The sequence below is a fragment of the Anser brachyrhynchus genome, assembly GCF_964034855.1.
Source record: "Anser brachyrhynchus genome assembly, chromosome: 19".
Taxonomy (NCBI): Eukaryota; Metazoa; Chordata; class Aves; order Anseriformes; family Anatidae; genus Anser; species Anser brachyrhynchus.
The window spans coordinates 5,827,246-5,853,794 of record NC_137712.1 but is presented as its reverse complement, the minus strand read 5'-3'; the positions used below and the strand labels follow the sequence as shown (position 1 = coordinate 5,853,794).

The 26,549-nt window shown below is 59.7% G+C and overlaps 1 protein-coding gene across 3 annotated transcripts; it reads left to right on the top strand.

Annotated features, from left to right (window-relative positions):
• The first annotated feature begins 5 nt into the window (after positions 1-5).
• ASS1 (argininosuccinate synthase 1) lies at positions 6-26,300 on the top strand. 3 transcript variants are annotated; one of them, XM_080562339.1, is made up of 15 exons: positions 6-123; positions 2,763-2,874; positions 3,250-3,318; positions 3,553-3,741; positions 6,092-6,148; positions 6,506-6,580; positions 9,711-9,781; positions 10,179-10,209; positions 13,748-13,838; positions 15,583-15,667; positions 16,346-16,410; positions 20,469-20,600; positions 24,104-24,260; positions 25,468-25,533; positions 26,007-26,300. In XM_080562339.1, the coding sequence occupies exons 2-15, from the start codon at positions 2,767-2,769 to the stop codon at positions 26,059-26,061; spliced, it is 1,251 nt and encodes a 416-aa protein (XP_080418465.1). In that variant the 5' UTR covers positions 6-123; positions 2,763-2,766; the 3' UTR covers positions 26,062-26,300. The 3 variants fall into 3 exon arrangements, with proteins under 3 accessions (XP_080418465.1, XP_080418464.1, XP_080418463.1); XM_080562338.1 differs by lacking the exon at positions 6-123 and adding an exon at positions 1,696-1,842; XM_080562337.1 differs by lacking the exon at positions 6-123 and adding an exon at positions 1,942-2,089.
• Positions 26,301-26,549: the final 249 nt, after the last annotated feature.

Below are 26,549 nucleotides of genomic sequence, written 5' to 3'. Positions count from 1 at the left end.
ACAGAGGGGACAGTCCTGCGGCAGCTCCGCCTGCCCACGTCTGGCTATAAGGGAGGAGGAAGAGGAGGAGGAGGATGGACACGCAGCGAGGGCAGCCAGCCTCCCACGGGTCCTGCGGAGTGGGTGAGTGCAGGCATGGCGTGGGGGGGGGGTGGAAGGGAAAAGGAACCCTTTACCTGGGGGGACCTGTCACTTGCCCCTCGCTGTCCCCTCTCCATCCAGCTTCAGGTGTCTGCCACCGTGGTGCTGGAGAACAGCTCGCTGGTCCCCAAATTAACCAGGCAGGGGGGGTCCCAGCACCTTCCTATCCCTAAAAGGGGTTCAGGCTGCTCCTAAGCCCCTTCTAGCCCAGTTCTGGGGTGATCCCCACCACCCTGACAGCTTCCCCAGCTTGGCCACCCCCAGGGAGAGGAGCTGGGACCTCAGCTGGCACCGCCCCAGTGCCCTCCCCGCTCTGTTTGTGGGTGCTGGGGGCAGGATGGGACCCCTGTGCCTGCAATGCTGAGGCTGATCCCAATGGCAGCAGCGCGTCCCCGCAGCCTGCCTGTCCCAGCTGCAGCACCAGGGCTGCTCTGCCCGCCCGCCGGGGGAAAGCAGTTCCTCTCCTTGCCAGAAACTCGAGCTTTTTAGTCCAACCACGCTGCCTTTTATTTTTTCCTGGTCTTAAACAGACCGGCTTGGTATTCCTGTGGGGCAGAGCAAACAGCCGCCCTGGTACAAAGTGTGACCTAACTCACAAGGAAACTGCTGCAGCACAGTAATCAGGGCTGAGAAAGCCCCGAAATGTTCCACTTCCCTGAGCTTTGTTTGCTTTGATTTACTATCCCGTAATGCTGAAATTTTGAGGCTCTCCCTTCCTTGTGGGCACGGAGCCGTGTTTCTGGGGCCGCAGCTGCGGGTGGCCCCGTGGCTGCAGGATGTGTCCCTGGGGAGAGGCGAGGTGCCCGGGCCCCTGGGCAAAGCGATGGGCCTCAGAGCAAAATTTGGAGGTGTTTTGTCCTCCTCCCTGCTTGCTCGTGGACCAAGCGAGCCCCTCAGCAGCGATGCCAAAGGCTGCAGAGGGGATGAGGCTTGGGGGTATAGGATGGAATTTGTCCAGACGCAGCGTCGTGCTTTGGCTGGCCCCTTTCGGGAAGGGCAATTTGCCTTTCCTGTAAATGCCCTGGTGAGGAAGAAAAAGGCTGAGCCGGGGCGTGCTGGGCACGGACCCAGCTCTGCCCACACCCAGCCGCCCGGGGGTTATGGAAACGCCGGTTGCACAAGGCTGGGTGTTGCCTGCACAGGCAGCCTGATGGGCACAGGCAGGCTTAGGGAGCCGAATCAAATGGTTATGGGGTGGTTATGGGCCTGTCAAACCTCCCTGCTCTTCAGCGAGGCCAGATCCTGCACCAGGGTGCTGAGCTGGCTCTGAGCAGTGCTCCGTTGGGTGCTGGCCCTGCACGGCGCTGTTGGGACCCAGGGGAGCACCGTGGGGAGGTGCAGCCCGCCGGGAGCGGTGTGCTGGGGGGAGCCGGGCACGGGGCGCTCCCCCCCCCTTGTAAACGCAGGAGCAGGATTGTGCTGACTTGGCAGGAGCACGAAAGCTGCTGGGGATCGGATCTGGCCGGCTCTGCCGTCTGCCTTCCCGGCCAAGGGTCAGCTGGCATCGCCTCTGCGGGGCCCTGCATTCACAGCCTGCCTCGGGGACTGCCGGGACAGCCCCGGCCCCTTCCCATGGCCAGCAGAGCCACTGGGGCCCCCAAAATCCCCCCCTGCACAACTCCAACACCCCCAAGCTGAAGGTGCTGAATCTTTTCCCATCTCCCGTTGCTTGCTGAAGTCCTCGACGTCCTCAGCCAAAAGGTGAGGGGCACCGAATCCCCATGCAGAGCTTTCACGCTGCCAGCGCAATTAGGACAAACTCCCAATAACTATTAATTAGACTTTGGACCGGGGCTGAGCTGGGCGGCTGGGGGTGCTGCTCACGTGCCCGGCAGGGCCGGGATGTGCCGGGTCGTGCCTGAGCCTCCGTCTCCCCCGTGCCTGAGCCGGCCCCCCCAGGTCGCAGGGCTGCGCCGGGTGGCTGCCACCGCAGCTCCTTGGAGCAAAGGTAGGCACGGGGCAGCTCCGGTGGCTGCCTGCCTGCTGCGGGGTGCCCCGGGTGCTCAGCGGGTGCTGTGCCAGCCAGCACAAGGGCAGGGTGCCCACCTTTGCCGGGAGCCACAGCCTGGCCATGGGCAAGGTGCTGCAGCTTCTTTCTTGCCCTCATCCCTTCTCCTTGTAGCCTCGGGGGGGCTCCCGGTACCCCTGTGCCATGGGGAGCCCCATCCTGTGCTGCCTGCAGCTCGCTTTCCCCAGGCTGATATTTGGCTGAACATCACTGGGAGCCCTTGTTTTATTTGGGGAGCTCGTCCCAGCACGGGCAGCACCACGAAGGGCTCCTCCGCTGTCCGAAGCAGCTGCTGGCCCCGTGTTTAACGTGCAGGGAGCTCTTCTCCTCGCCTCCTGGTTATTCATCCCCTGGGTAATGTTTGTGTTGGCCGGAATATCCCATCCCTCTGCTCCTAGCTGGACCCTGATGGCTCCACGGCCAGTTCAGGGGACACTGGGGAGGGTCTCATGGTGGATGGCTGCAGCACCCCTGTGCCAAGCAAGATCAGCCTCACCTTCGGGGCAGGATTTGGGAATATCAACCCTCTGAGGACCTCTGAAGCAAACCAGAGGATGGACGGAGAGCCTCCGCAGGGCAGCACAACACAAACCCTTTTCCCCTTGCTCCACAGCACCATGGCTCAACCCAAGGGCACCGTCGTCCTCGCCTACAGCGGGGGCCTGGACACCTCCTGCATCCTGGTGTGGCTGAAGGAGCAGGGCTACGACGTGGTCGCCTACCTGGTGAGCCCCTGGGTGCTGGCGGGCAGGGGTTGGGGGCAAGGGGTGGGTGACGATGACAGCACCCTGCGGGGTGCAAGGCGTGCTGGTGGCCCTGGTGCTGCTCTGCTGAGCTTCCCAGCCCCGTGTGGCACAGCCTGTCCCTGCCGGCAAATGACCCTTTGCTAACAAGGGCAGCACACTGGGGCAGAGCCAAGGGGCTTGGCACGGGGTGGCACGGCCCCAAGTCAGTGCCTTGGTTGCGGGGGGGGGGGCAACCTGGATGGCCCTGAGCCTGGTCAGTGCAGCTGCTGTGGTGCTGCAGGTGATGCTCTATGTAGCCTGGGTACACATTAGGTTTTGTGCAAGCTTTCAAACTAATTCTTTTCCCTCTTTCAGGCCAACATTGGGCAGAAGGAAGACTTTGAGACAGCCCGAAAGAAAGCACTGGCGCTGGGGGCCAAGAAGGTAACGGCATCCATCCCTCCGGGGGCTCTGAGACCCCCACCCTGCACCCCTTTATCAGTGTGTGCACGGTGCTAACGCCACAGCGAGCAGCCCCTCTCCCAGAGGAAAAGCAAAACCCTTTAGCATCTAGGAGAGGGGAGCAGAAGGGACCCTTCGGGGTGCCACCCTAAATCCCCGGAGGAGCCGGATCCTCCCGGCTCTCCTCCCACGGCGGGGCTCCCTCCGTCCCCGCAGGTTTACATCGAGGACGTGTGCAGGGAGTTCGTGGAGGAGTTCATCTGGCCGGCGGTGCAGGCCAACGCTGTGTACGAGGACCGCTACCTGCTGGGCACCGCGCTGGCCCGGCCCTGCATCGCCCGCGGGCTGGTGGAGGTCGCCCAGAAGGAGGGAGCCCGGCACGTCGCCCACGGGGCCACGGGCAAGGTGAGGGGAGCGGAGGGGCGTGGGGTGCTGGGGGGGGGGGCCGGCTGCTTGTCTGGCCCAGACATGGGTGCTGGGGGGTTCTCCGTGGGTGCTGGGGGTGCTCTGTGAGTGCCGGGGAGATTGCAGAGCTCAGCCCCATTGCGACACTTCCTTCTGGGTTTTTCCCTGCTCAGTTTCGGTTCCCTCAGCCTGGCGGCGTGCGGGAAGCTTTGTGTTGCAAGCCAGGGTCCCCAGCAGGTCAGAAACCCCCCATTTTCAATAGTGAACCCCCTTTTTCAACAGTGAGGGTGGCAGCTTTTAACAAAAAAAAAACTGCCCTGGCCACGGGCTGGGCAGGAGAGGAGGCTGCAGGGGGGGACCCAGCACCGCGCTGGGGGTTTCGGGGTGCCCAGGCGGGTGGGTGGGGGCCACAGGGCACCCCTGTCCCCCGAGGGGCTGGGGCAAACCCCGAGCCCTCCCGGGCTGTCCCCAGCTGTCCCCGTGGCCGTGCCGGCCGGCCGGGCAGCAGGGAGGAGGGTTTGCCGCTAGAGGCAGCCAGAGACCGTGGGAAGGATGCTCGGGGCGCAGCACCTGCTCTGCAGACGGGCAGCTCGCTGCTGGTCCCCTCCTGGTTTAATTCGAGCAAAGGTGCCCCCCACCTTCCCATCCCTTGTCCTGGGGAGGGGGGGACACAACGGGACCGTGCCACACTTCCCCAGGAACAGCCAGAGCAGGGGAACCCCCCCTGGCACCTCCATCCCCTGCGGGGACACTCAGGGTGGCACCATCACCAGATGCCACCTGCATGGCTGCTCTGCAGGGCCCTCGGGTGCTGTGCATGCACCCAGGGGTGGCTGGATCCCCCCCTCCTCCCCATCCTTATGGGCCCTGACACGTACCCATCCCCTCTTGGCCCACCTGTAAGATCTTGGTGTAAAGGAGACTGGGACTGGGGGTCCCCAGCGATGCTGGAGGAGTCCTGCAAGGAGGGGGACATCAGACTGGGGACAGCCAAGGGGCATGATGCCCTGCAGGAAGGGGGACATTAGACTGGGGACAGCCTAGAGGCATGCCCACACTGGGTCTAGAGAGCTCCTTGGCCAAAATAACTCTTGTTCCTGCCACGATGCTTTCCCTGCGTCCTTCTCCTCTCATCTCACCCTTGCCCAGCACCCTCCTTGTTAAAACTCCCACTCGAGGCTGAACGTACCCTGATGCTGCCGTGTCCCCTGCACCCCTGGGCATCACCAGCACCGGGCTCCCTGGGGGCTGCTGCCCGGGGACCCCTCGGCTGCTCCCCGGGCTGCGCCGCCTCCCCGAGCCATTAGAGCCGCGGGCGCAGGCAGCACCGCGGGTAACTCGACCCGGCCCAGCCCGCAGCGCCTTAAAAGTGGGCCATCTGCGGTGTCCCCGCTGCCGGAGCAGATGGACTTGTTTGGGGCCTGTAAGGGAAATGAGTGCTTCGGTGGCTCTGCTCGCCTCTGTGTAATAGTCCTCGGGGATTCGGCAGCCCGGCCGTAAATGTATCCTTCGGGCCGGGGCCAAGAGGAGGGAGCAGGTCCTTACGCCCCTTGGTGCTGGTGGGAAATAGGCTTTGGTGAGCCCTATTCCCCTGGAAGGGCTAATAACCCCCGGGCTCGCCCCTTCCCAACTTCCTGGCCTCATTAGCAGCGCCCCATCAGCGTGGGCCAATTAAGATAACGGGAGGTTCGGAGCTAGTTAATTACGAGCTGCTGCAGCCTCCTGGCCGCTGAGTTCTTCCTCCCTTCCCCATCTCCCCTCTGAGGCGTGCACAGAAATAAATACTGCGCTGTGGGTTTCGTAGGCTCGCTGGAGCATTTGGGTCGGGCCAGACCTTGTGGCTCAGCTCTCAGGGATCAGCCCAGTGGGAGCTCTGCTCCTGCTGGCACCGGTGCCCAGTGCTCGGATCTGTCTGGGGCGGTATCAGCGTGGTTCTGTGCTCGAGGATAAACGCCCTGCTCAGCTCAGGGTGTTTCACGCTGGCAGATGTTTCCCGGAGAGGTTCATGCTGCAGGTTGGATGGAGCCTGCACCCCGAGGTGCGTCTCCATCGCTCTGCTGCAGGCGTTTTGCTCCTGTTCCTGCTGCAGCACAGCCGGGAGCTGCTCTTTTGTCACCTGCATTTTCAGTGCTCCCTTTTATTAACTGCCCCCACCGATCTTGCAGTTTCTTTTCCCAAATCCAAACGTGCAGTCTTTCCTTCCACCTCCAACCCCCAGGCCACGATCCTCTCCTGGAGGTGCTGGATGGGCTGGACCAGGATGGGATCCTGTGCCCCACTGGCACGACGCGCTGTGGGACACCCACCTCCCATCCCAGACAACCCCTCAGCATTTCCATTTGCATTTCAGGGCAACGACCAGGTTCGGTTTGAGCTCACCTGCTACGCGCTGTGCCCTAGCATCAAGGTAAGGCAGCCTCGGGGGGATTTCCTTTTAACACCGATGCGAGTGTCCGTGCCTCTCCTTAACAAGCTGCCAGCTGCACCAAGCAACGTTTTGGCATTTGAGGGGGCTGTAATGATCCTTAATTAACCTATTTTTACCCCAAACACCACCAGGCCACTGAGCAAACAGTGCCATGGCAGCTGCGGGATGATCGATGCTCCCTGTTTCCCCCCTCGCACCCAGCACCTCGTTGGGGTCAGGGTTTGGGTTACGCCACCCTCGTGTGGGGAGGTTGGATTTCAGCTGGGGGGCTGCCCGGGGGGGATGGGGGGGGACACGAGAGGGGGCTGCAAGCCTCATGCTGCTGCCTGCCGCCAGGTCGTCGCGCCGTGGAGGCTGCCCGAGTTCTACCAGCGCTTCCCCGGGCGTCGCGAGCTGATGGACTATGCCCAGGTAGGATGCTCGCCGCGGCCAGCCCCGCCTGGCACCGCTGCAGCACCGCGATGGGCTTTCCTAGGGTGGTTTTCTTTCTTCCCCCTTACATTTCCTTCTTCCTCCCTCCTTTCTAAAAAGCCCGTAATTACCTGCCTGCTAATTGTAACCCCTTTTCCAAGGAAACGGGTCCCAGCTCGGCGACTTGCATAACAGACAAAGCAAATCCGCTCGCCTTTGTTGTCTCTTCCTTTTTGAAGTACAAGTTGCAATAAAACATATTAGAAGTTTTGCATCAGGTTTTTACGTGCCCACCAGGGTACCTTTCTTTTTTAGCGACTTCATGGAAATGCTTGACAACTCGGCTCAATCAATCAAAAGGGAAAAAGGCAGCGCTGTGCATAAACCAGAAAATTGCTTCGGTTTTTAAATAGCTGCCGTCTAGGCTTGCCTGGCGGCGCGGGGAAGGCGAGGTATGGGGCCGCGGCCACGGCGCGGGGCGAGGAGCCCTCCGCAGCACATCGGGGCCGCCGGGAGCGGCATGTTGAGGATTGTGTTTGCCATCTGTTGTTGTATTGCGGAGGGGCGAGTTTACGAGAGCTTTCCATATGTTGCCAAACAAATTGTCAAATAGGGGAGTTATTAAGAGCGCGGCGTTTTTATTATATGGGGAAAATGGAACATGTGTTTTGGGTTTGGGTTTTGTTGTGGGTTTCTTTTTTTTTTTTTTTCATTTGAAAAAGGGGAAAAAAGGAAAGTGAAATAGGTTGGGGCCCTGCTCAAAGAGAAGAGGTTGGGGTTGAGGGTTTGCCCCTCGTGGCCTCTGGTGATGCTCAGCATTTGAAAAACCGAAAATAAAATAGGGGGGCAGGGTTTTTTCTGTTTCATGTGCAGGAGGAGGGAGACAGCCAGATCCTTTCAGTGCCTGGATGTTCTCACCTCGGTGCTTAGAGAGGACACAAGGCAATGACATTTGGGGCTCGGATGCCGCCAGGGGAAGCGGGGATCCGTGCAGCCGCAGCGCAGCTCTTGCCTTGCTTCGGCAAGAAGCTGCTGCAGTGCGGTGCCTGCAGCCCGTGGGGCTGAAAGGTGTTAATGAAGGAGGTGGAGATCTTGGGTGCACCCCGGTGCTTGGCCTTGGGCAGGGCGAGGCTGAACGAGCTGGGCTTGTGGCCTGAAGCCACTTCTCTGCTCGGTGGTGCCATGGTTGGCAGAGGCCACCTGGGTTTGGTGGCCGCTTGTTCATGGGTCCGGATGCTGAGGATCCCACTTGAAGTGCTCACGTGGAAAATCGGGGTGTGAAGGGGACGGCCCCATAAGCACAGGCTTCCAGGCTGCCAGGAGGAGCAGCAGTGGGAGGGAAAGGGACTCCCTCAGGGCTGGTGGCTCGTGGTCCTGCGGGCATTCAGGTCCGACAGAGGCAGTGGTGAGTCTCAGTGAGCTGGATGTGAATATTGGAACGGGGAGAGCCTGTGATTATGCCCCCCCAGGATAAAAGGAGCTCAGCATTAATTAATTAAGGTGAAATGTCCCCTGCCAATATGCAGGAGGCCTCTGGGATGAGGACAAGGGCCAGGTCCTGATGGGAGCGTGGCACTGCGCTCGTGCCTGTGCTGCGGAGGGTCCCCAGCTGGGGCTGAGGTCTGCGCCCCCAGCCCTCGCTCTCTGCCCTCTGCGTGTGGCCAGGGCACTGCTGGGGTAGGGCTTTCGGGGGGGTGAGAGGCATGCGCAGCTCTGTGTGTCCATAGGACAGGACAGAGAAAGGTGTTTTCCTACTCTCACCTGGAGAAACCAGCAGAGCAGCAGCAGTTGCGCCCAGCAAGCTGCTCTTCGCCTTCTCTGCAAGTCAGAGCTTGTGGCGTGGAGGCCATTTGAAGTGCAAATGCGCCCTGCCTGCCCTCCCGGGAGGCTCCGTGGGCAGCAGAGCACCCTTCACCTGCAGCCCTGCGGGTGGGACCGGGCTGAGGTGCCGAGGCTGCCCAGCATCCCTGCAGCCTGGGATGGGAGGGTGGAGAACCATGGCCTGTACCCGGGGCAATGTCCCTGCTGCCTCTGGCACTGGGGCTGAGCTGGTCCCTCTGCAGCCTTAGGAGGCATCTCAGCACCTTGCTGTGCTCTTGGGGGGTAGGTTGAGGACCGTGATTTAACAAGCAAAAACATTTCCTCCCCCTTTTCCCCACCAACAAAGAACTTCCAACAAACCCCGCTCCTCCGCTCTCGGTGGCGTCCGTGCTGCAGCCGAGAAGCAGAGCCCCAGGGAGATGCGTGGGCTACAGGAACACACCAAGGCACAGCCAGATCCCGGATCCACAGCCTCAAACCCTCAAACCCAGCCTCAAACCCTCAATCCCAGCCTCAGAGCTGGGGCGCAGGGAGCCTCGCGTGCAGCAGGAGCGCGATGCCACCGGCTGGGCGACGTCTCCGAGGGCTCAGGCTGCTGCTGCTCGCTGCCATCACCTCTCCCGCTAATTCCCCTGCGTGCTCACCTCGTCTTCACAGGCAATTTCCCCCATTGAAATGTCAGTGGATAATTGAGTGCGCCGGTGACCTTGTTAGGGAGCTGGGCTCGGTGCCGTGCGCTGCGCCGGGGAGGCAGCTGGTGCGGGGCCACGGGCACCACTGTGCCAGGGCGATGTGAGCCTGGGGTGTGTGGATTTGGGGATCTGTGCCAGGCTGTGTGTGCACGTGTTGGCACGAGGCTGTGGGGACACGGGTGTTGTCCCCTCCCAGCAGAACATCGGTGCTGTTGAAGGCTGGGGAGCATCCTGCGGTGCTGGTGACGTGTCCCCAAGTCACCTCCCATCGCTGAGGAGCCCAGCCGGGGGAACGAGTTGACCTGGACCTGGGGAAAAAAAAGCACAAATTGCTGACGTCTCTATCAGTTTGATTAAAGGATTCCTTGGTGTTCCTTCTGCTCGTGGTGGGGCTGGGGCAGCCGTTCCCCTCCCGGCAGCGCAGCGTGGGGCTGGGGCACCGTGTCCCCGATGTGCTCATCAGGGGGGAGCTGATGGGGCGCACGGTCAGAGGCATTGCCACGACCCGTGGGGTTGTGCCTTTGTGCTTTTGGGGCTGAGCCCCCCGGGTCCTGTGCTGGTCTCAGAGGCTGGCTCGCCCCACAGGCTAATTGAGCGTTTCTCCTTTCTCCCTGCAGAAGCACGGGATCCCGGTGCCTGTGACGCCCCAGACACCCTGGAGCATGGATGAGAACCTCATGCACATCAGGTGAGCAGTCGGGCAGCTCCTGTGGGGCAAGGACACAGAGCCTGGGGCCACCATGTCCCCCTCTGCGTGGCCAGTACAGTCCTTCACACCTCCAGAGCGGAGAGTCTGAGTCCTCCTGAGCCACAACAAGCTGGACAAGGCTGGCCCCAAACCCCCCTTTCCTAAACCTACAGAGCCATCCGCGTCCCATGTGGCAGCTCCTGGGCTCTCCCAAGCCCAACACTCCTTGCAGGATTGCTGCTAAAAGCTCTGGAGAGCCCTAAAACCTATTTACCCCCATCCTCATGGGGTGGTGGCAGTGGTTTGGGGCGGCCCTGCTGCCGGCAGGTCCCTGGGCACTGGATGCTGGTGCTGCAGTGACTTTTTTTTCCTCTCTTTCCTTCCCTGCCCGCCGCAGCTATGAAGCCGGGATCCTGGAGAACCCCAAGGTAATCGATCACGGGCGGGTGGCAGCTACAGGGCTGAGGGCGTCTCGTGTATTTGCAGCCTAATTGGCAATTTCACGGCGGGCCTCGTGCGGCAGGGAGACCCCGCCGCCCGCCCGGCCCCGCTGCCTCTCCCGGCACGTTAATTGCCGCTGGCGTCAGTCGGGATGGGACGGTTTCAGGGTGACAGCGGAGGGGAAAATGTCACGGGGAGGCACTAAGGGAGCAATGAGACAGATGAGGCGCTGGTGGAGAGCGGGGCTGCCCCACGCTTTGCACCGGGGTGGATGGAGGGGTCCACGCTGCTCCCACACCATGCCTGCAGCCTGCACGGCCCCTTTTGCTTCCACTTCACCTGTTTGGGGCGAAGCAATGGATTCAAAGTGGCATCCCTGATGGTGGGACCGCCGGGTCCCCATGGGGGTGGGCGCTGTGCATCACTCCTGGCAGCGCGGCTGCAGCCTCGTGGCCCTGCTGCGTCAGTGCTCCTGTGGCTGTGATGCTCGGTGGCCACTTCAGCTCTCCATCAGCACTAATTAGCGTGGGGAGAGGCCGGCAGAGCTGCAGAGGGACCCCTGGTGTGCAGAGGGACCCCTGGTGCTCAGCAGCCCCCGGCCGGGCAGGCATGCACCCAGAGCATGGGGATACGAGGATGAGGAAGGTGAGGACAGCATCCTGCTCCCCCCTCGGTGCTCTCCAGAGGGGCACCTTCCCCCTTGCAGTGCCCCACCGGGGACCCCCATCCCCATGGTCACCCCGTGGGCACCCCGCACCTCTCAACCCGCACCCTGCCTTTCGGTCCCGAGGCAGTGCGGAAAATGGTGTCCCTTTAGGAGAGGACAGACCATTCCCCCACACCCCGAGCAGGGGTCAGGGGCACGTCTCCCCCCGCGGGTGCCGGGACAGGGCTGTGCCGAGCGCGGTGGCACCGCCGGCCCCTTCCCAGCCCGGGACGAGGGTGGCCGGGGTGCCAGGCGCGGCAGGGTCCCCTCCCAAAGCCCGGAGACCTGCCAAAGGGAGGGATTTGAAAGCAGATGGTTGAGCTATTTTCTGCCTCTGTGAGGCCCGATTGAAGGGCAATGAGGCAGCTAATGCGGAGAAAGATAGAAATTTACTTGCTTTAACTTCATATGGCACTCTGAAAGAGTTCATTCAGTCCCGGGCACAACAATATCAGCCGGATGAATAAACCATTTGCGGCATCGATAGCTCTGCATCATGGTTTACTTCATGGACCATTTGCTTCCAATTTCTTCTCTTCTTGCCCCGTTTTTCTTGCTTCTTTCTTCCCCCCCCTCCCTCTCTCCCTTTCCACACACTCTTCCTTTTTTTTTTCCCCCCTTTTTTTTTTCCTCTCTCCCCTTTAAAGATGACATTGCAGGACTAGCCCCCCTGCGGGGAGGGATAAATAGGAGGCATTGATACACTGCAACAAACTATTTGTCATTTGAACTGTGCTTTTAGGAGAGAGAATAAAAAGAGGACAGACTCGCACCGTAATGATGGAATGCAAGCCAAATGTCACTTTTATTTCTATTTAGTTATTTTATCTAATAGGGGTTTTCATAGTTGGCTTAGAAAATTGGAAACTACCTGACTTTGACTTCCAATGTTTAGTAAACAGTTTTTAATACTTTCCATTTTTCGCCCCCCCCCCATCCTTCCTTTTGAACTCCAAGTTTTTCATCATCTCCAGCGGGTTTCTCTAGTTAATAAGTATGATCAGGGCTAGGAGAGGCCAGCTGATGTAAAATTGAAATCCGCAGCCCGTGTAATTTGTGCGTGCGCGCGCTTGGGGGGCACGAGGGAGGCGCGCGCGTGTGCGTTGTGTAAAAAAGAGAGAAAGGGGCACAAACGGGGCACGGCGCGAGGGCAGTGGGATGTGCCCCGGGATGTGCTCCTGGGACAGGAGGACGGGGTGCTGAGAATGGCCGGGCTCGGCGATTTCTTGGAGCCAAAAGTAAAAGGGTGGTTTTCACCTCAAAACGTATTTCCCATGTCTTAAACTTTAGGTGAAAATTCCACAGGGAAATTAATTTTCCCCTCAAAAATTTATTTATTTTTTTTCAAGCAACTCCTTTTGCACTTTATTTGTTGTTTTTTTTTTAACCTATTTTCTACCTGTTCCATTTTTGCTCGGTGGTGAGGAGCAGGAGGGAGGAGATGTGAGCAGGAGAGGCTGCGCTCAGGGCCGGCTGCAGGCAGGACCCGGCGCCGGGGGGCTCCAGCTCTCACCTGTTGGGGGGAAATGTTGATTTATCCCCACGTAAAACATTCAGGAGAGGCTCCGTTTGGAGAAACTCCACCCTCAGCTGCCTGAACGTGGGGTGTTGTGCATGGCAGGGACTTAGCTGGATGATCCTGGAGTGGGAAGCTGATTGGGGTTTTTGGGATCATTTTCATGCTCCTGCTCACCTGGCGTTGAATGGGGCAGTAGAAAGAGGCCTGGAGCCTCTCACAGCAGTGGGGATGCTCCAATGAGCCACGTGGAGCAAAGCAAAGAGAGGAGGTTGGTGTGCAGGTGGACGGGTTTCCTTTGGAAATGTTCCCTCTGATTTTGACCCAATCCTGCGGGTTTTGTGGCTGGGTGAGCATTTTGCGCTCAGCCACTGGCTGGCAGAAGCTGGCTTTGGTGCCGCCTTTCTTTTTTTTTTTCCCCTATTGCAAGTGTCTGGGTCGCTCTGTGCCTCAGTTTCCCTCTCTTCCCCTTCCCAGCACGGAGGCTGTTCGTGGGCACTGCTGGGGTCCCCTCCCTGGTGGCACAGGGGACGAGAGGCGGTGTCACCAACACGAGTGACCGTGACAGCGTGGTCCCCACCCGCATGGGGCAGCGGCCACGAGGGATGCTTTAGCTTTGCTAAATTGCAAAGCATTTGCTTTCCGGGACAGAAAGCTTTTTATTATTATTATTATTATTACTTTTTCCTCCTTCATCTGGTACGTGCTTCAATTCCCCGCCGTCACCCCAGCGGCCCAGCCCTGGCGGAGATAAGATGCTTCTTTTGCGACAAATCTTGGGGGAAAATATACGTAAAGGTTGATGCGCTCTGAAATGGGTTTTTGCTTTGTTCCTCCGTTTTCCCCCCTGTGTGTATTAACCTCGAGGACACCGTGAAAGAGCCCATGCGACTAGAGCACCTGCTGGGGTCAGGCCTCCTCATTCGTTTTTTTCGGTCAGTGCAGAATAAGCCGGGCTGCGGCCCCGCCGCAGCCCGGCTTATTCTGCACTGACCGAAAAAAAGTCGCACTTTTCCCTGCCTGACTTGCTTCTCCGCAGCTATTCCACCTCCAGCTGTGGGGGCGTCGAAGAAAAAGATGAGATCAAGTTGAGGGGAAAAATTGTCTGATTTCTCCGGCCCCTTTGTTCCCGGGGCCCCCGCCGGCTCCGGCGCTGCTTTGTGCCGGCGCTCGCCGCGTCCCCCTCGCTTTGGGATGGGGACGGGGGGCGGTGGGTGAAGCGTGCCGAGGTCTGGGGACGCTGGCGATGTTGGCTGTGCCAACGGCGTTGACTTTCCCTTGTCTTCCCCCCCCCACCTTGCAGAATCAGGCTCCCCCCGGCCTCTACACGAAGACCTGCGACCCGGCCACCTCTCCTGACACCCCGGATGTCCTGGAGATCGAGTTTGAGAAGGGTAAGAGCTTCCCCCGAGCCTGCCCTTGGTGATTTTTCCTCTTTTAGGGCCAGATCCTGCTCCCTGGTGAGCCTGGAGCATCCCTTGGGTGGAGGTGGGATGAACCCCAACTTAGGGCACCACTTGGAGCACGTTGGGGCTCTGCACAGGGGGCCTGGGCACGTCCCTCGTGTCTCCTTGTCCCATGGGGCTCCGGCTGGTGGCACTGGGCCCCCCCTGCGGGCAGAGAGGTGCCTCCCCGGGCATCCTGGTGCAGCGGGTGCCGGTGGCCCTGGGGAGACACGCAGGTGGCCCTGGGGGCATGCAGGTGGCCCTGGCCAGCATCGCAGCTGGGGAGGAGATGCTGGTGCTCCAGCAGGACTTGGGCCAACCATGGGATCACTGTCATTTGGGGGGGGAGAGAGGCAGGGTCACCCCTTCCCATACCCGGAGCCTGGCAAGGGGACGGGGGACTCCCACCCCCGCCACCCCTGGGTGTCCCCGTGCCAACCCTTTGCTCCGAGGTGCCACCTCCTCCCCGCAGCCCCCGGGGCTGGGAGCCCGGCTCCGGCTTCCCGATCCTCCTCCCCGCCAGGCGGAGCCCCCCCCCCCCCCTCCCAGCTCCCCATTCAGCCCCTAGTTAATTTATTTGAAGTTTTAATCTAATTATTAACTATTTTAAAGGCTAAGCAGCTTTCGCCAACACCAGCCCCGACAATGTCGGCTCTCCGCCGCGCGGACCCCGGCCAATGCCCCGGCGAAAGGACGAGAATAGAAAGAGCCGGGGCGAGGGGAGGGCGCCGAGGGGGGGCCCGGGCGAGAAGCGGCTTAAGGTTCATTATTGCCGCAACTTACATTTAATAGCAATTTACAACCGAGTTTATAAACCCCTGGCGAAGAGAGGGGGGTTTAGGCCGGGGGAAGCTGACAGGGCCCGTCAGCAGACACGGCTCTCGCGGGCGCCCCGTGATAAAGGCTAGAAAGGGAGGCATTGAGCGCTGATTGGCAACCGAGAGCGCGCCCGATGGTAATGAGGAGGGCAGATGGAGGGGAGATTAGCCTCCAACTCCGCGCCGCTTTTCTTTGTGGGCCCCGCAGCCCCCTTGTCAGCTTCCTAATACATTTATTGCTCATTTCACACTGCTCGAGAAAATGCCTCTTTTTTTTTTTTTTTTTTTTTTTTTTTCTATTCAGCCTCCCCCCACCCTCTCCCCGGCTTTCCTCCCTCCCGCCCGGGCCCTTTAAAAATTAAAAAAAAAAAAAAAAAAAAGAGGGGGGAAAAAAAAAAAAAAGGTGCAATAATGAATTCCCAGGGAGCGTCCCGCCACGGGGTGCGTGTGCGTGCGTGTGCGTGCGTGTGCCCCCCCCGGCGGCGGGTGGCTCGTTTGTCAGCCCCCCGCCAGGGGCTGGTGGGACAGAAGGTGCTGCGCCCTAAGACAATTGCCGAGCGTGAAATTCAATTAGTTAAGGGCCTGGTTGCAATTTCACAGGCCCTAAAAAAGAAGAGAAGGGAAAGAGAGGGGTGGAGGGGGGGGGGGTGTGGGGGGGACATTTTTATGGCCTTTTTTATTTATTTATTTCGCCTTTCTCCCGAGGTGGGTCCCCCTCCCCTCGCTCCCCCGCGGGCAGCAGCTTGGATATGCCTTTTTAAGAAGTTATTTAGAGTTCATATCTGTCACGTCTACTTAGCGCGCGCGGGGTGATGCCGGGAGGGGATCCTGCCACCGCCGGCCTCATCCTGCCCACCTCCCTCCCGCCTCCGCAGGTGTCCCCGTGAAGGTCACCAACGCCGGGGACGGGGCCGTTCGCCGCTCGGCCCTGGAGCTGTTCGTGTACCTGAACGACATCGCGTGAGTGCCCCGCGGCCGCCTCCCCCGGGGTCCCCAGTTTGGGGTGGAAGCGGGCGGGCACGTCCCTGGTGGTGACGGGGCTGTCCCCACTGTGCCACGCTGGTGCCAAGGCTGGGAGCATGGGAGGATTTAGGATTTTGTTCCCCATGCGTTCATTGTGTGCCCTGAGGGGTCGAGGACCACCCTGCCCCGTGTCTGGAGCCAGGGTGGCGCTCCTGGAATACCCAGTGCCACCCAGTGCCACCCAGTGCCTGGTGCCCTCCTCTGTGCCTCCACCTTTACACCCCCCGGAGCTGAATGGGACTGAGCTTTGCCATGTAGTTCTCCTTTTAAATGTTAATTAAGTGGTTTTTAAATGATTTTGGCCATCACGAGCGCAGCTGCAGCATCGCCAGTCCCCAGTGCCCGTCCCCTTGCCCGGTTTATTTTCCGCTGGCCCCAGTGCCGTGGGGCTCTGCCCATGGCAGACGAGGATGGGAGAGGATGGCAGAGCTAAGAGGAGGCAAAAAAGGAAAAAAACACGTCTGCCTTTCACCCCTCCAACCTGGGGGAACCCTACCATGCCACCAGGCACTGCCAGCCCTGCCCAGGGGTACCTATGCTGTTATTTGGGGTTTGTCCCCGCTGTCCCCCTGCCACCTCCCCGCCGGGGGCTGCAGCCGCCCTTCTCCTCCGCAGGGGCAAGCACGGCGTGGGGCGCATCGACATCGTGGAGAACCGCTTCGTCGGGATGAAGTCCAGAGGTGAGTGGCCACCGGCCCGCGGTGCTGTCCCAGCCATAAAAACAGCCAAAAAAGGGGAAAACGCTGGTGGGACTTTGCTGATGCTCAGCATTGTTGTGGTGCTCGGGTCCTGGCCATGCTGGCAGCCCTTACCTGCTCCATTTCCTTCAGCTTTATGCAGGATTTGGATGTTATGAGGATTTCTTACTGGTTTGTAATGAAGGCAGCTGTCCCCTCGCTGCCAGTGCCGTGGTTGGGACCCCCGGGGCTGGTGCAAGTGCCACCAGGGACTCCAGGGCTGGGGGTGGCACCTGGCCCGGGGGGAGAACTGCCACGCTTTGGGCTTGGTGGGGGAGCCTCAGCTCCCCTGGGAGGGTGCTGGTACAGGGCTGTGCGACACAGGGACAAAGCATGGGAAGCAAACACAAGTCACCAAGTTTTTTGGAAGCCGGTCCCTTGATTTATTTATGCCTTCTCAGGGCTGTGGCTGAGTATCGATCACCCATGGGGATCGGCTCCATCGGAAACCTCCGGAGGCAGCGAGCTGCCCCTGGTAGAACAGAGTAACGACACGGCTCATCATCATTTCCCCTTCCTTGTCCCTGCTCTTTTGTTTTAAATCTCATTAATACCTAATTAGAGGCTCCCTTTCTTTAAACTTGCCCTCTGTGGCAGGGCACGAGCAAATATTTTGATAAGGCTCGGCGGCGGCGCTCAGCCCCTGCTGCGGGGCACCGGGTGCCTTGCCAGAGCATCAGCCATGGAAGGTGAGAAACAAAACCCCAAATCATTCGGTGTGAATTTGGAGAATCAAATTAAAACCGAAAGAAGGGAGAGAAAAAAAAGAAAAAAAAAAAACCACCCCCCAAACCACATGCACCACCTTGCACATTTGCATGCAGGATGCTGAGTAATTTGTCAAAATCTCCTTTATTTTCTTTTTTTTTCAAAGAGCCGCTGACATGCTCTAGTGACCCTTGCAGCATTTAATAATTTCTCTAAACCCCATTTAACTGTCATGTTTGTCTCCTGCGTGACATTGTCGAGCGATCGTTGCCGAGTTGGTGTGCTGGCAGAGGAGGGCTCTGCGGCAGCGCTGCCTGGTGGGCGAGGACCGGGTTTCTGGGGACAACGGGGGGGGGACGAGCCTTTGCCCTGGGCTCTCCCCCCTCGCTTTGAGCAGGATCCTGCCCCCAGTTTGCTCCTCTTGTGCCCCGCGATTGCCAGGATGCTCTGTGAGAGGGAGAGGGGAGCAGAAGGCGTTGGGAAGAGTGGAGCCCCTGCGGGGATGGGGCTGGAGCAGAGGGGTGCTGCTGGCACCTGCCTCTCCCGGGGGGTTTGGGGTGCAGGGGGTGACCCTAATACTGCATGGCCAGGAGCCACTTTTGGTAGCATTTTGGACCCCAGATGGGGTTAGCGCTAAGAGGGCTAACAGGTGACAATCCCATAACATCCCATGGGACGTGGTGACCCTGCTGGTGGCGCCAGCTCGGGGCTCTGCGGGGTCCTGGGGCAGCACCAGGACCCCTTTAGCCCAAGGATCCCCCCTCACCAGGGGAAACAGAGGCATGGGCACGGTACTGGTGCAGCTGGGGCAGCTGAGGTCCCCACGAGCCCTGCCGGGGCCACCTTCCCTCCTCGCCGCCACCTCCTGAACCCGCACGGTTTGGGAAGGGGAAATTCATTTGCATTGATTTTTACTAAACTCCTAATTGAAATTCGTTAAGGACTAATGGGCGAGGGGCTCTCCGAGCTTGCCGGCGCCAGCCCTTTAAGCCCTGTTAACTGGATTTCGAGGTGTTTGTTTTAGCGGGAGGACGGGGGCTGATGGGGCAGGGTGGTGAGTGCCAGCCTTCCCTGCCCCTTGCGCCTGTTCCCGTCCTCGTCACCAAATTATCTTTTTAACTCTGGAGGGGGGCTAATTAAGTGGAGTAAATGAAATCAGTGGGGAGGAAGCAGGAAGGAGGGGACAGCCGCTGCCAAAAGAGCCGAGCTCTGTTCATCTGGGGTTTCTCCTCTCTTTTCTTATTCTTTTTTTTTTTTTTTCCTCTCCCCCTCCCCATCAATGCGTCCAGCGAGGCCACGAGGCACCGTGCCGATGCAGGAGGCAAGCAGCAAGCCCTGCTTGAACCCGCACCCTGCTCTCATGATCCTGCACCCACTTCGCAAATATTTGCCCCGGGGGGGGAGAGATTTGGGTGGTATCACCCTCCCCTACACCAGGTCCCGTCCCATGAGCATCGGTACCGGGCTGCCACCCAGTGCAGCGAAGGCTCCGGGCTGGAGGTGGGCCGAGAGCCGAGCTTACAAATTAGAAAATTTTAAGCAGCAGCAGCTGTCTGCAGGGCTGCCCCCCCCTCCTGGCCCCCCTTCCCCAGCGGTAATTGCGGGGTGATTGCAGCTCCGGCAGCCTGCGTCGCTGACACCTCTGTCTTTTTCCTGTAAACACGGGGAGATGAAAATAGACACTTGGAGACGCTGCGAGTGTCACTCCGGAGGTGTCTCCGGGAGCTCGGCTGTCACCTCCCCTCCCGGCACAGCGGTCCCTGCGCCGCTGTCACCGCTCGGATGGGGCGAGCTGGGGGGTGGAGAGGGGCAGGAGGCAAAACTGAACCTGTGGTCAGCCCAAATTAGCGTTAAGGGGAAGGAGAGGGGATGTTAATTGTGTCCTCAGGGGGCTCGCCCATGCAGTTGGGGTTTGGAGCCCCTGTGTTAGTGTGGTGCCCCGTGCGGGGCTGTGCACGTGGGGATAAGTCCTCGGGGAGCCCCCGGGGATGGGGCTGTGGAAACTGCTGTGTGGTCCAACAGGAGGGAATCGGCCCCCGTGGGGCTGGTCAGGTCCTGTCCCATGCCTGGAGGATGCTGAGTTCATGGGAGCCTGGTGGGGATGAGGTTTGGTGAACGCAGTTTGGGGGTTCGAGCCCCCAGAACAAGAGCTGTGCCCACTGCGGTGTGAGCACGGGCGCTGTCCTGCCTGGGGGGTCCTGGGGCTGCTGGCTGTGCCGAGGAAGGCCAGGGGGCTCTTCTCCCCCAGCCCTTTAGTTGAAGGGCCTGGGGAATTTGGTGCCTGAGCTCTGCGCCCCGCGGCAGGGACAAAGGCAGGGCAGGGAGCGGGTCCCAGCACCACAAAGCTCCCTGAAGCTGCCCAACGGCAGCTCCTGGCAACGTGGTGATTTGGAGGCAGCGTTCCTCTAACTTCCATCATTGCTGAGCTCAGATTTTTATTTTTCAGGGACACAGGCTTGCCTCTCCGCATGCCAGCAAAGCGTGCGGGTGCCCTTTGCCATTCCCAGGGCCGTGCCGTAGTGCGGGTGCCCCCGTGGAGAGGGGACCGTCCCCACATGCAGGGGACAGGGACGTGACCCTGCAACCACCCTGGGCAGGGGCAGGCGGTGTCTGCAAAAGCCCCGCGTGGCCGCCGTCATATTTAAACAAGATTTAAACCCGTTCTGTGGCACACAAACCCCGAGTGGCCGGAACAAAGGCAGCAGCTCTCCCTCCATGCCTTACCCATGGCTTTTGCCCCCCGACCCCGCAATAATTCCCCCGCCCTCCATCCCACCACCTTCCCCGCTCCTCCTGCACCCGCAGGCGGGTGGGAAGGAGCCGGGGGGGGGTCTCGCCAGCCCCGGACGAGGTGCTGCTCTCTTGGCCCTCATTTTTTTGCGGCGGCAGCACGGGGCTGGCTTGGCAGCCGAGGGGAGAGGAGGGTATTTCAGGCCCTCCGCTCCCCGCGCCTGTGCCCCGCGTCGTTCGCTTAATTACAGGTTTTCAGCGGCAGACCGTTGGGCACGGATCGGTGGGGGGATCGGTTCCCAAACCCTGTCATTTAGCCTCGTCAGAGTGCCTCTTCAAAGAGGGGAATCTAGAAATTTTCTCCGCAAGGTGCGGAGTGGACTGTCTCGGCCCCAGCATGAATATAATGACAGATGCATTTTACAGCAAGCTGGGACTGAATGCGCTCGACCACAGCTCCTTCTGTCAGCCAAGTCATTATTTTTTGTCATTTGCTGACAGTTTTGGTCTCATTCGTTTCTCTCTCTTTTTCTGCTTTTCCCCCTGCCTGGAAAAATGGCTAGGTATCTATGAGACCCCAGCGGGGACGATCCTATACCACGCGCATTTAGATATCGAGGCCTTCACCATGGACCGGGAAGTGAGGAAAATCAAACAGGGGCTCTCCTTGAAATTCTCCGAGCTGGTGTACAACGGTACGTAAAGGCCCTGCAGTGTGCCCCACTGCCACCGTGTCCCCCGACATCCCCTGCTGCCACCCACAGGGTGACAAAATTAAGGTGTGGCTGTCGAGGATAGTCATGAGGAAAAAAGATGGGTTTGCTCATGTCCAGGGAAGTTGTGGGTGCCCCATCCCTGGAAGGGTTCAGGGCCAGGCTGGATGGGGCTTTGGGCACTTGGTCCAGTGGGAGGTGTCCCTGCCCATGGCAGGGGGATTCGTCCTGGTGGTCTTTAAGGTCCCTTCCAACCCAAACTGGTCTGGGGTTCTGTGATTCCGTGATCTGGAGAGCATCCCATCCCCGCACCCTGCTTGATGTTGGGGTGAAAGGGCTCCACGTCTGCTGGCGGGAGGCGATGCCACCTGCCACAAGGGATTGCTGGTGGGGGATGCTCCTGGCATCCCCCCGAGCCTGGTGCCATCACCTTGTCCCAGGCAGCACGCCCAGCTGCAGCACCCACCCTCATCCCCACACTGCTCTCTCGTGGCTGAACCTTCCCCCGTCCTTTTCCCCCAGCACCCTCGCACCAGGGCCGTGGGCTCAGGGCAGTGGCAGCCCCCTCCCAACCTCCCCCAGCCCCCTCAGCCCCCCGCCCCAGGCCGTGCTGTGCTGCGCACACCCACACAGTGGCACTGCTCAGTGCGGCAGGGCCAGGGGGTGATGGGGACGCTAAGGGACAAGGGGACGCTGGCTCGGACCCGCAGACAGGGACAGAAACCATGCACTTCTCCCTCCTCCTGGGATGCACACAGAGGCTTTGGTGTGGGGCTGCCCAGCCACGTGCGTGCCTTGAGTTTCTCTTGGCTGCTGTTTAATACCAGTGCCTGTTCAATGCTGATCCCGTTTGATTTTGGGGCCGCAGCAGCACCTGGCTTTGTGCAGCCGGTGCCTTCCCACCGCCGCCTTCCCCTCGAATCGCAGCCCCTGCTTCCCTGTGCTCCCTGGTGCTGCACCAGCCCGTGGCTGGTTTTATTAGACTTTGCGCCGCGTCACCTTTATTTATTTATTTTTTAAGCTTAAGCATAGAACTATTTGTTCCCAAACACTCGCTGTTGTGAAAGCACGAGATGAAAGAGCCATGCGGGTGCTGGGGGATTTGTTTCTCCATCCCCACCACTCGCAGGGTCTGTTCCTGCCGCCGGGCGAGGGGCTCCGGGATGTCCTGCAGCTCCTGCCCCACCTGAGCAAGGGGCAGACCCAGCCTGGGGGCACCTCGTGGCTCCTTTGGGAGTCCTCTGAGCACACCAGGAATTATCCTGGAGTGGTTTAGTGCTGGCAAAGCAGCCGAGGGCACATCTGCAGGGGAGCTGAGGGCAGGGAAGGATGGGGCAGGCTGGAGGCGTGCGGGTTGGCTTCCAGCAGAGCTGGCGCGTGCAGAGCTGGTTTCAGAGCTAGCAGAGTCTGGCAGAGCTCTTTTGTGCCCTGTGTTTGGGTTTTAACGCAGAGCTGCAGCCACGTGGGCTGGCTGGCAGTGCCACCTGCTTGTGCTACGCTGAGCACATGAGGTTTAGCTGCCAGGCTCTGGTCCTTCGGTCCACACCCAGACTTAAGCGACACCTGAGCATCGTCCTCGAGGTCCCATTTTCTCTCCTCCCATCCCTCGGCTCACCTGCGTGAGCCCCAATGCACTGTAAGGTCCCTCCTGGCCCCAGGTGGCCGCTGGCAGCCAGGCTCTCAAGCTGGCCATCCTGCGAGACCTCGTTATCGAAACCATTCCCTGATTTCGGGAGGATTAGCCTTTACCTACCCCCGTCCCCACTGATCCCATTGCGGACGGCTGGCTTTGAAGCCGGTCGGTCCCGCAGGTACCGAAATGTCACTGTGTGCCTGCACGCCGTGGTTTTGGGATGGTCGGGGCAGGACGGGGCTGACAAAGCAAGGAGGGCGTTAGGACGGATCGCTGCTCGGGGGGAATTCGTGGGCGGTGAGGGGCGAGGAGGGAGGGGGCTTCCTCGCACCTGGAGCTGCCAGAGCCAGCATTTAAGTAGCTGGTTATTATTTTAACGTGTCTCTGTTTATTTTTTTTTCCTGTCGTGGGGATGCAACAGCCTTACGTCAGCCCTGGCATTTGAAGAGTTTTATTTGCAGTGTGTTTACCTAGAATAGGAGTTTATTTGCTCGGCTGGTGGAGCTGCTTGTGTGCCAGGAAGGGGGCCCTGCACCCTTTGGTGGTGCTGAAGGGATTCAGGGCACCGGGGATGGTTTTGCTGGTGAGAAGCAGGATGCTCACCCAAGTGCCCAGCACGTTCAGGCCCACGTGGCACCAGTTATATCCCCAAACCTGAGCTATGTACCCACCTCCCGCCACCTTGTCCCAGCAGAGGCAGGGAAAAGGATGGAAAACACTGCGAAACCTCCTTGCACGGAGGCCGGCACAGGGAGCCAACAAAAGCCCGGGTTTGTTTCTTTAATGGCCTCAGCCCGAATCCCAGCTGGGAAAGGAAAGGTGAGAGGGCACCGGTGTGCAGGCAGGGAGATGGGAGAGATAAAACCCGGGGATGGCCGGAGGGCGGTGAATAGGCTCTTTCTCTCTCCCCCTCTATCTCCCTCTCTATCTCCCAGGCTTTATTCCAGGTCCGGAGGGCTCCCTGGCTAATTACCCCTCTTAGTGACAGGAGGGTGCACAGGAGGAGCAGCAGGGCCACGGCCCCTCTGTGTGCTCCTGGTGGCCTCGGCTCGTGGCCGTGCCACCGCCTGCCCTGCTGGCTGCTCCCCAGGGCTGGTTTCGGGGGGACACTGTGTGTGCGTCACCCCAGCGCCCAGATTGGGGTGCTGGGGGGGGCAGGAAGGGGGCCGATTGCTATGGTTGGGGTTAGGTGGAGAACAGGACAGTGGCTAGCCCTGTATGGGCACTGACGTCCCCCAAACCCCACGCTCCAAGGAGGGTTCAGCGATGGGAGGAGAAAACCAAACTGCCCTGAAAGCGGTGGTGGGGGAAGCACCCCACAGGGGCTGGGGTGGCCCCTTGGGATGCTGCAACCCACTGGGGCTTTCCCATCCCTGCCCGTCCCAGGGGCCAGCAGCTCATCCCCATCTTGAGGGCTGAGACATGGTGACCCCCCCTCCGCCCCCAGCCCACGCTGCTCCTGCAGGCCAAAATCTGCATCCACCCCTCTGTCTCCACCTGACCTTCCAAGGTGCCGGGTTTTGGGAGGCGTTTTTGTCATAACTTGATGAAGCTTTGAAATCCTGTGAGCGCTCCCCACCTGGAGGAGCCGGAAGGAAAATGCCCGCGGTGCCTTGTATCGAGCAGGTGACTTCCATCTCCCCGCACCCGCGGGGAGGCTGAGGCCTCTGAGGGGATGGCACTCACACGAGGGGATGCACGAGGCCCCCATCGCTCAGAGCTGAACCTGCCCGTCCCAGGACCTCATCCCTTCCCTTAAAAAGACCCAGCCCGGTGGGGGGGGGAGCACGTCCCCCGGGGACCCCCCCCCCAACCTCCCCATCCCACCCCTGACGCTGCCTCGTGCCCGCAGGCTTCTGGCACAGCCCCGAGTGCGAGTTCCTGCGGCACTGCATCGCGCGCTCGCAGCAGGCGGTGGCGGGCACCGTGCGCCTCTCCGTCTTCAAGGGCCACGTCTCCGTCCTGGGCAGGGCGTCCCCGCGGTCCCTGTACAACGAGGAGCTGGTGAGGTGAGTGGGGACGGGGTCTCCGAGGGTCCCGTCCCATCCCGTCCCTCACCTCTCCACCAGGCCGCCCGTGACGGCCCCGTGGTTTCCTCCCGGCCAAGCACGAGCCGTGTTTTGGAGTCAATATTATTTATTTTTTCCCCTCCGGCTTTTCCCTTTTCTTCGCGCTGTTTTCTCTCTCGCTTGCTCGCTACTCCCCCCCTCCCCGGCCCTCCCTCAGCCCCTTTCAATCTCTCTAAACACTTTATAAGCCATAAATACACCCGAATGAGTTTAGATCAGTCGGAGTAAATGTCAAATTATCTTCTCTCTTTCTCTTCTCTGGCTTTTTTTCCCCCTTTCCCTCCCCCTCAAAATCAACAGCTCCTAATAATCCATCCCAACCCTTCATTATGCTTCGCACTCTCACTTGGAGAGATTAAATGAATAAAGTAAAAAAAAAAAAAAGAGAGAAAAAAAAAAGAGGGAAGAAAAAAAAAGGAGGATGGAGGGGGGTGGGACTGAGGGAAAAGAGAGGAGAGAAAAGCAGGGGCACTTATTCTCCCTGCGTCTCCAACCATTTTCCTTTTCTTTTTGATTTCTACATCGCTGGTTTGAAAGCCTTTGAGTGACGGCGTCACAGGAACCCGAGAGAAAGCTGTGAGAGGCAGAGCTGTGTGGAAATGCCTCTGCACAGTAGGTAGAAAGTAACGTAATTATAGAGCAGGTCAGAACCACTCGAATGAGCAAAAATAAAAGCACAGAGGTTTTTCTGTAGCCCGTCAGGGGAGGTAAAATCATTGTAAACTCTTTTTTTTTTTTTTTCCTCCCCCCCCCTCCTTTAAGGTTTGCAGTTTCTGGGAAACGAGACGTGGTTTGGGGGGCAGTAGGAAACCGTCGGGGCTGGGATTGTGGGGAAGGAAGGGGATGTGCCGGGGCTGCGGTGCCCTGCCCGGAGTGGGACGGCCACGGGGATGTCCCCGGGTCTGGCAGCACCCAGGGGACACCGCGTGGCTGCTCGATGCAGGAGGTGCAAAGGGTGGCACGTGGCAGGTGTCACCCCGGAGGGACATTTGGGGCTGCAGTGGGGCACCTGGAGAGGGCGACCATGGTGCAACACTGGGCCATGCCCCGGCTGCTCGTGCCTGAGCATCCCTGGCATCCCCTGCGGTCCCCGGGCACAGCCCAAATCCCCGTCCCCACACGGGTGACGCCGCTTTTCTCTCCGCAGCATGAACGTGCAAGGGGACTACGAGCCCGCCGACGCCACCGGCTTCATCAACATCAACGCGCTGAGGTCGGTGGGGGGGTCCTCCCCGTGTCCCCCCCCTCCACCCCCCCCAGGATTCAGCCCTGCCCTGAGCCCCCACCGACCGCCGGGACGCTGACAGCCTCCCCGAGCCCCAGCCCTGCCTAATTACAGCCTTCCCGAGCATCCGTCCTCGTTATTTTACTTACTTCTCAGACCCCGCGGTACCTCCCCCCCCCAGCTAAATGCTGTAAAACATGCTGCATTTACATAATGGGCTCTTAATTTTTCCATTGCCTGTTAACTGCTTTGTTCTCCCCGATACGTGATGTCCCCCCACCCCTCTAAGATAAATTAATTACATTATCTCATGGAGGAAAAAAAAAAATAATTAAACTGTACAGGCCTTAACAAACGCCTGCTCTTCACGCCCCCCTCATTCTGCTTAAATTAATTGAAAGGAAATGTGTGTTATTACTGTTAATTTACAATTAATTTTTTTTTTTTAATCTGGTTTCCAGGCTAAAGGAATATCATCGTCTTCAGAGCAAGGTCACCGCGAAGCAGGATGAATAGCAATCAATCGCATGTGGGCCTCCCGCTCCCCTTTCTAATTTCTCTAAGAACCACCGCTAATTGTGGTGGTAATTTGTAATTGTAACTCGTCTCCCGGAGTCAGCGCGGAGGTGATGGCTTTGTTACGGGACCCCGACGAGTGAAATGCAATCATTAAAAAGGTGGTCGGCCGGAGGAGAAGTGGGGAAGGAAATAAAACCAGCCACGCGCTGGGGCTGCTCCTTGAGCGCCGGGCTTTATTCCTGCCTTGTTTGTTTGCTCTTCCTCCGCGCCTTGGCCGAGCGCTTCCCCGCGCCGGCCTTTGTGAAGTTTGTAGTGGATTAAGTGCCGCCGAAGGACGCCGGGGTCTTGTCGCCAGCGGGACCCCCCCGTGGGAGCAGAGGTGTCCCCCCTGCCCGGCGTCGTGCTGGGGACGTCCCTGTCCCCGTGCGGTTTGCAGTTACAAGGATTTGGTCGTTGCGCTTTTGTCTTTGCTTTAGCACATGGGG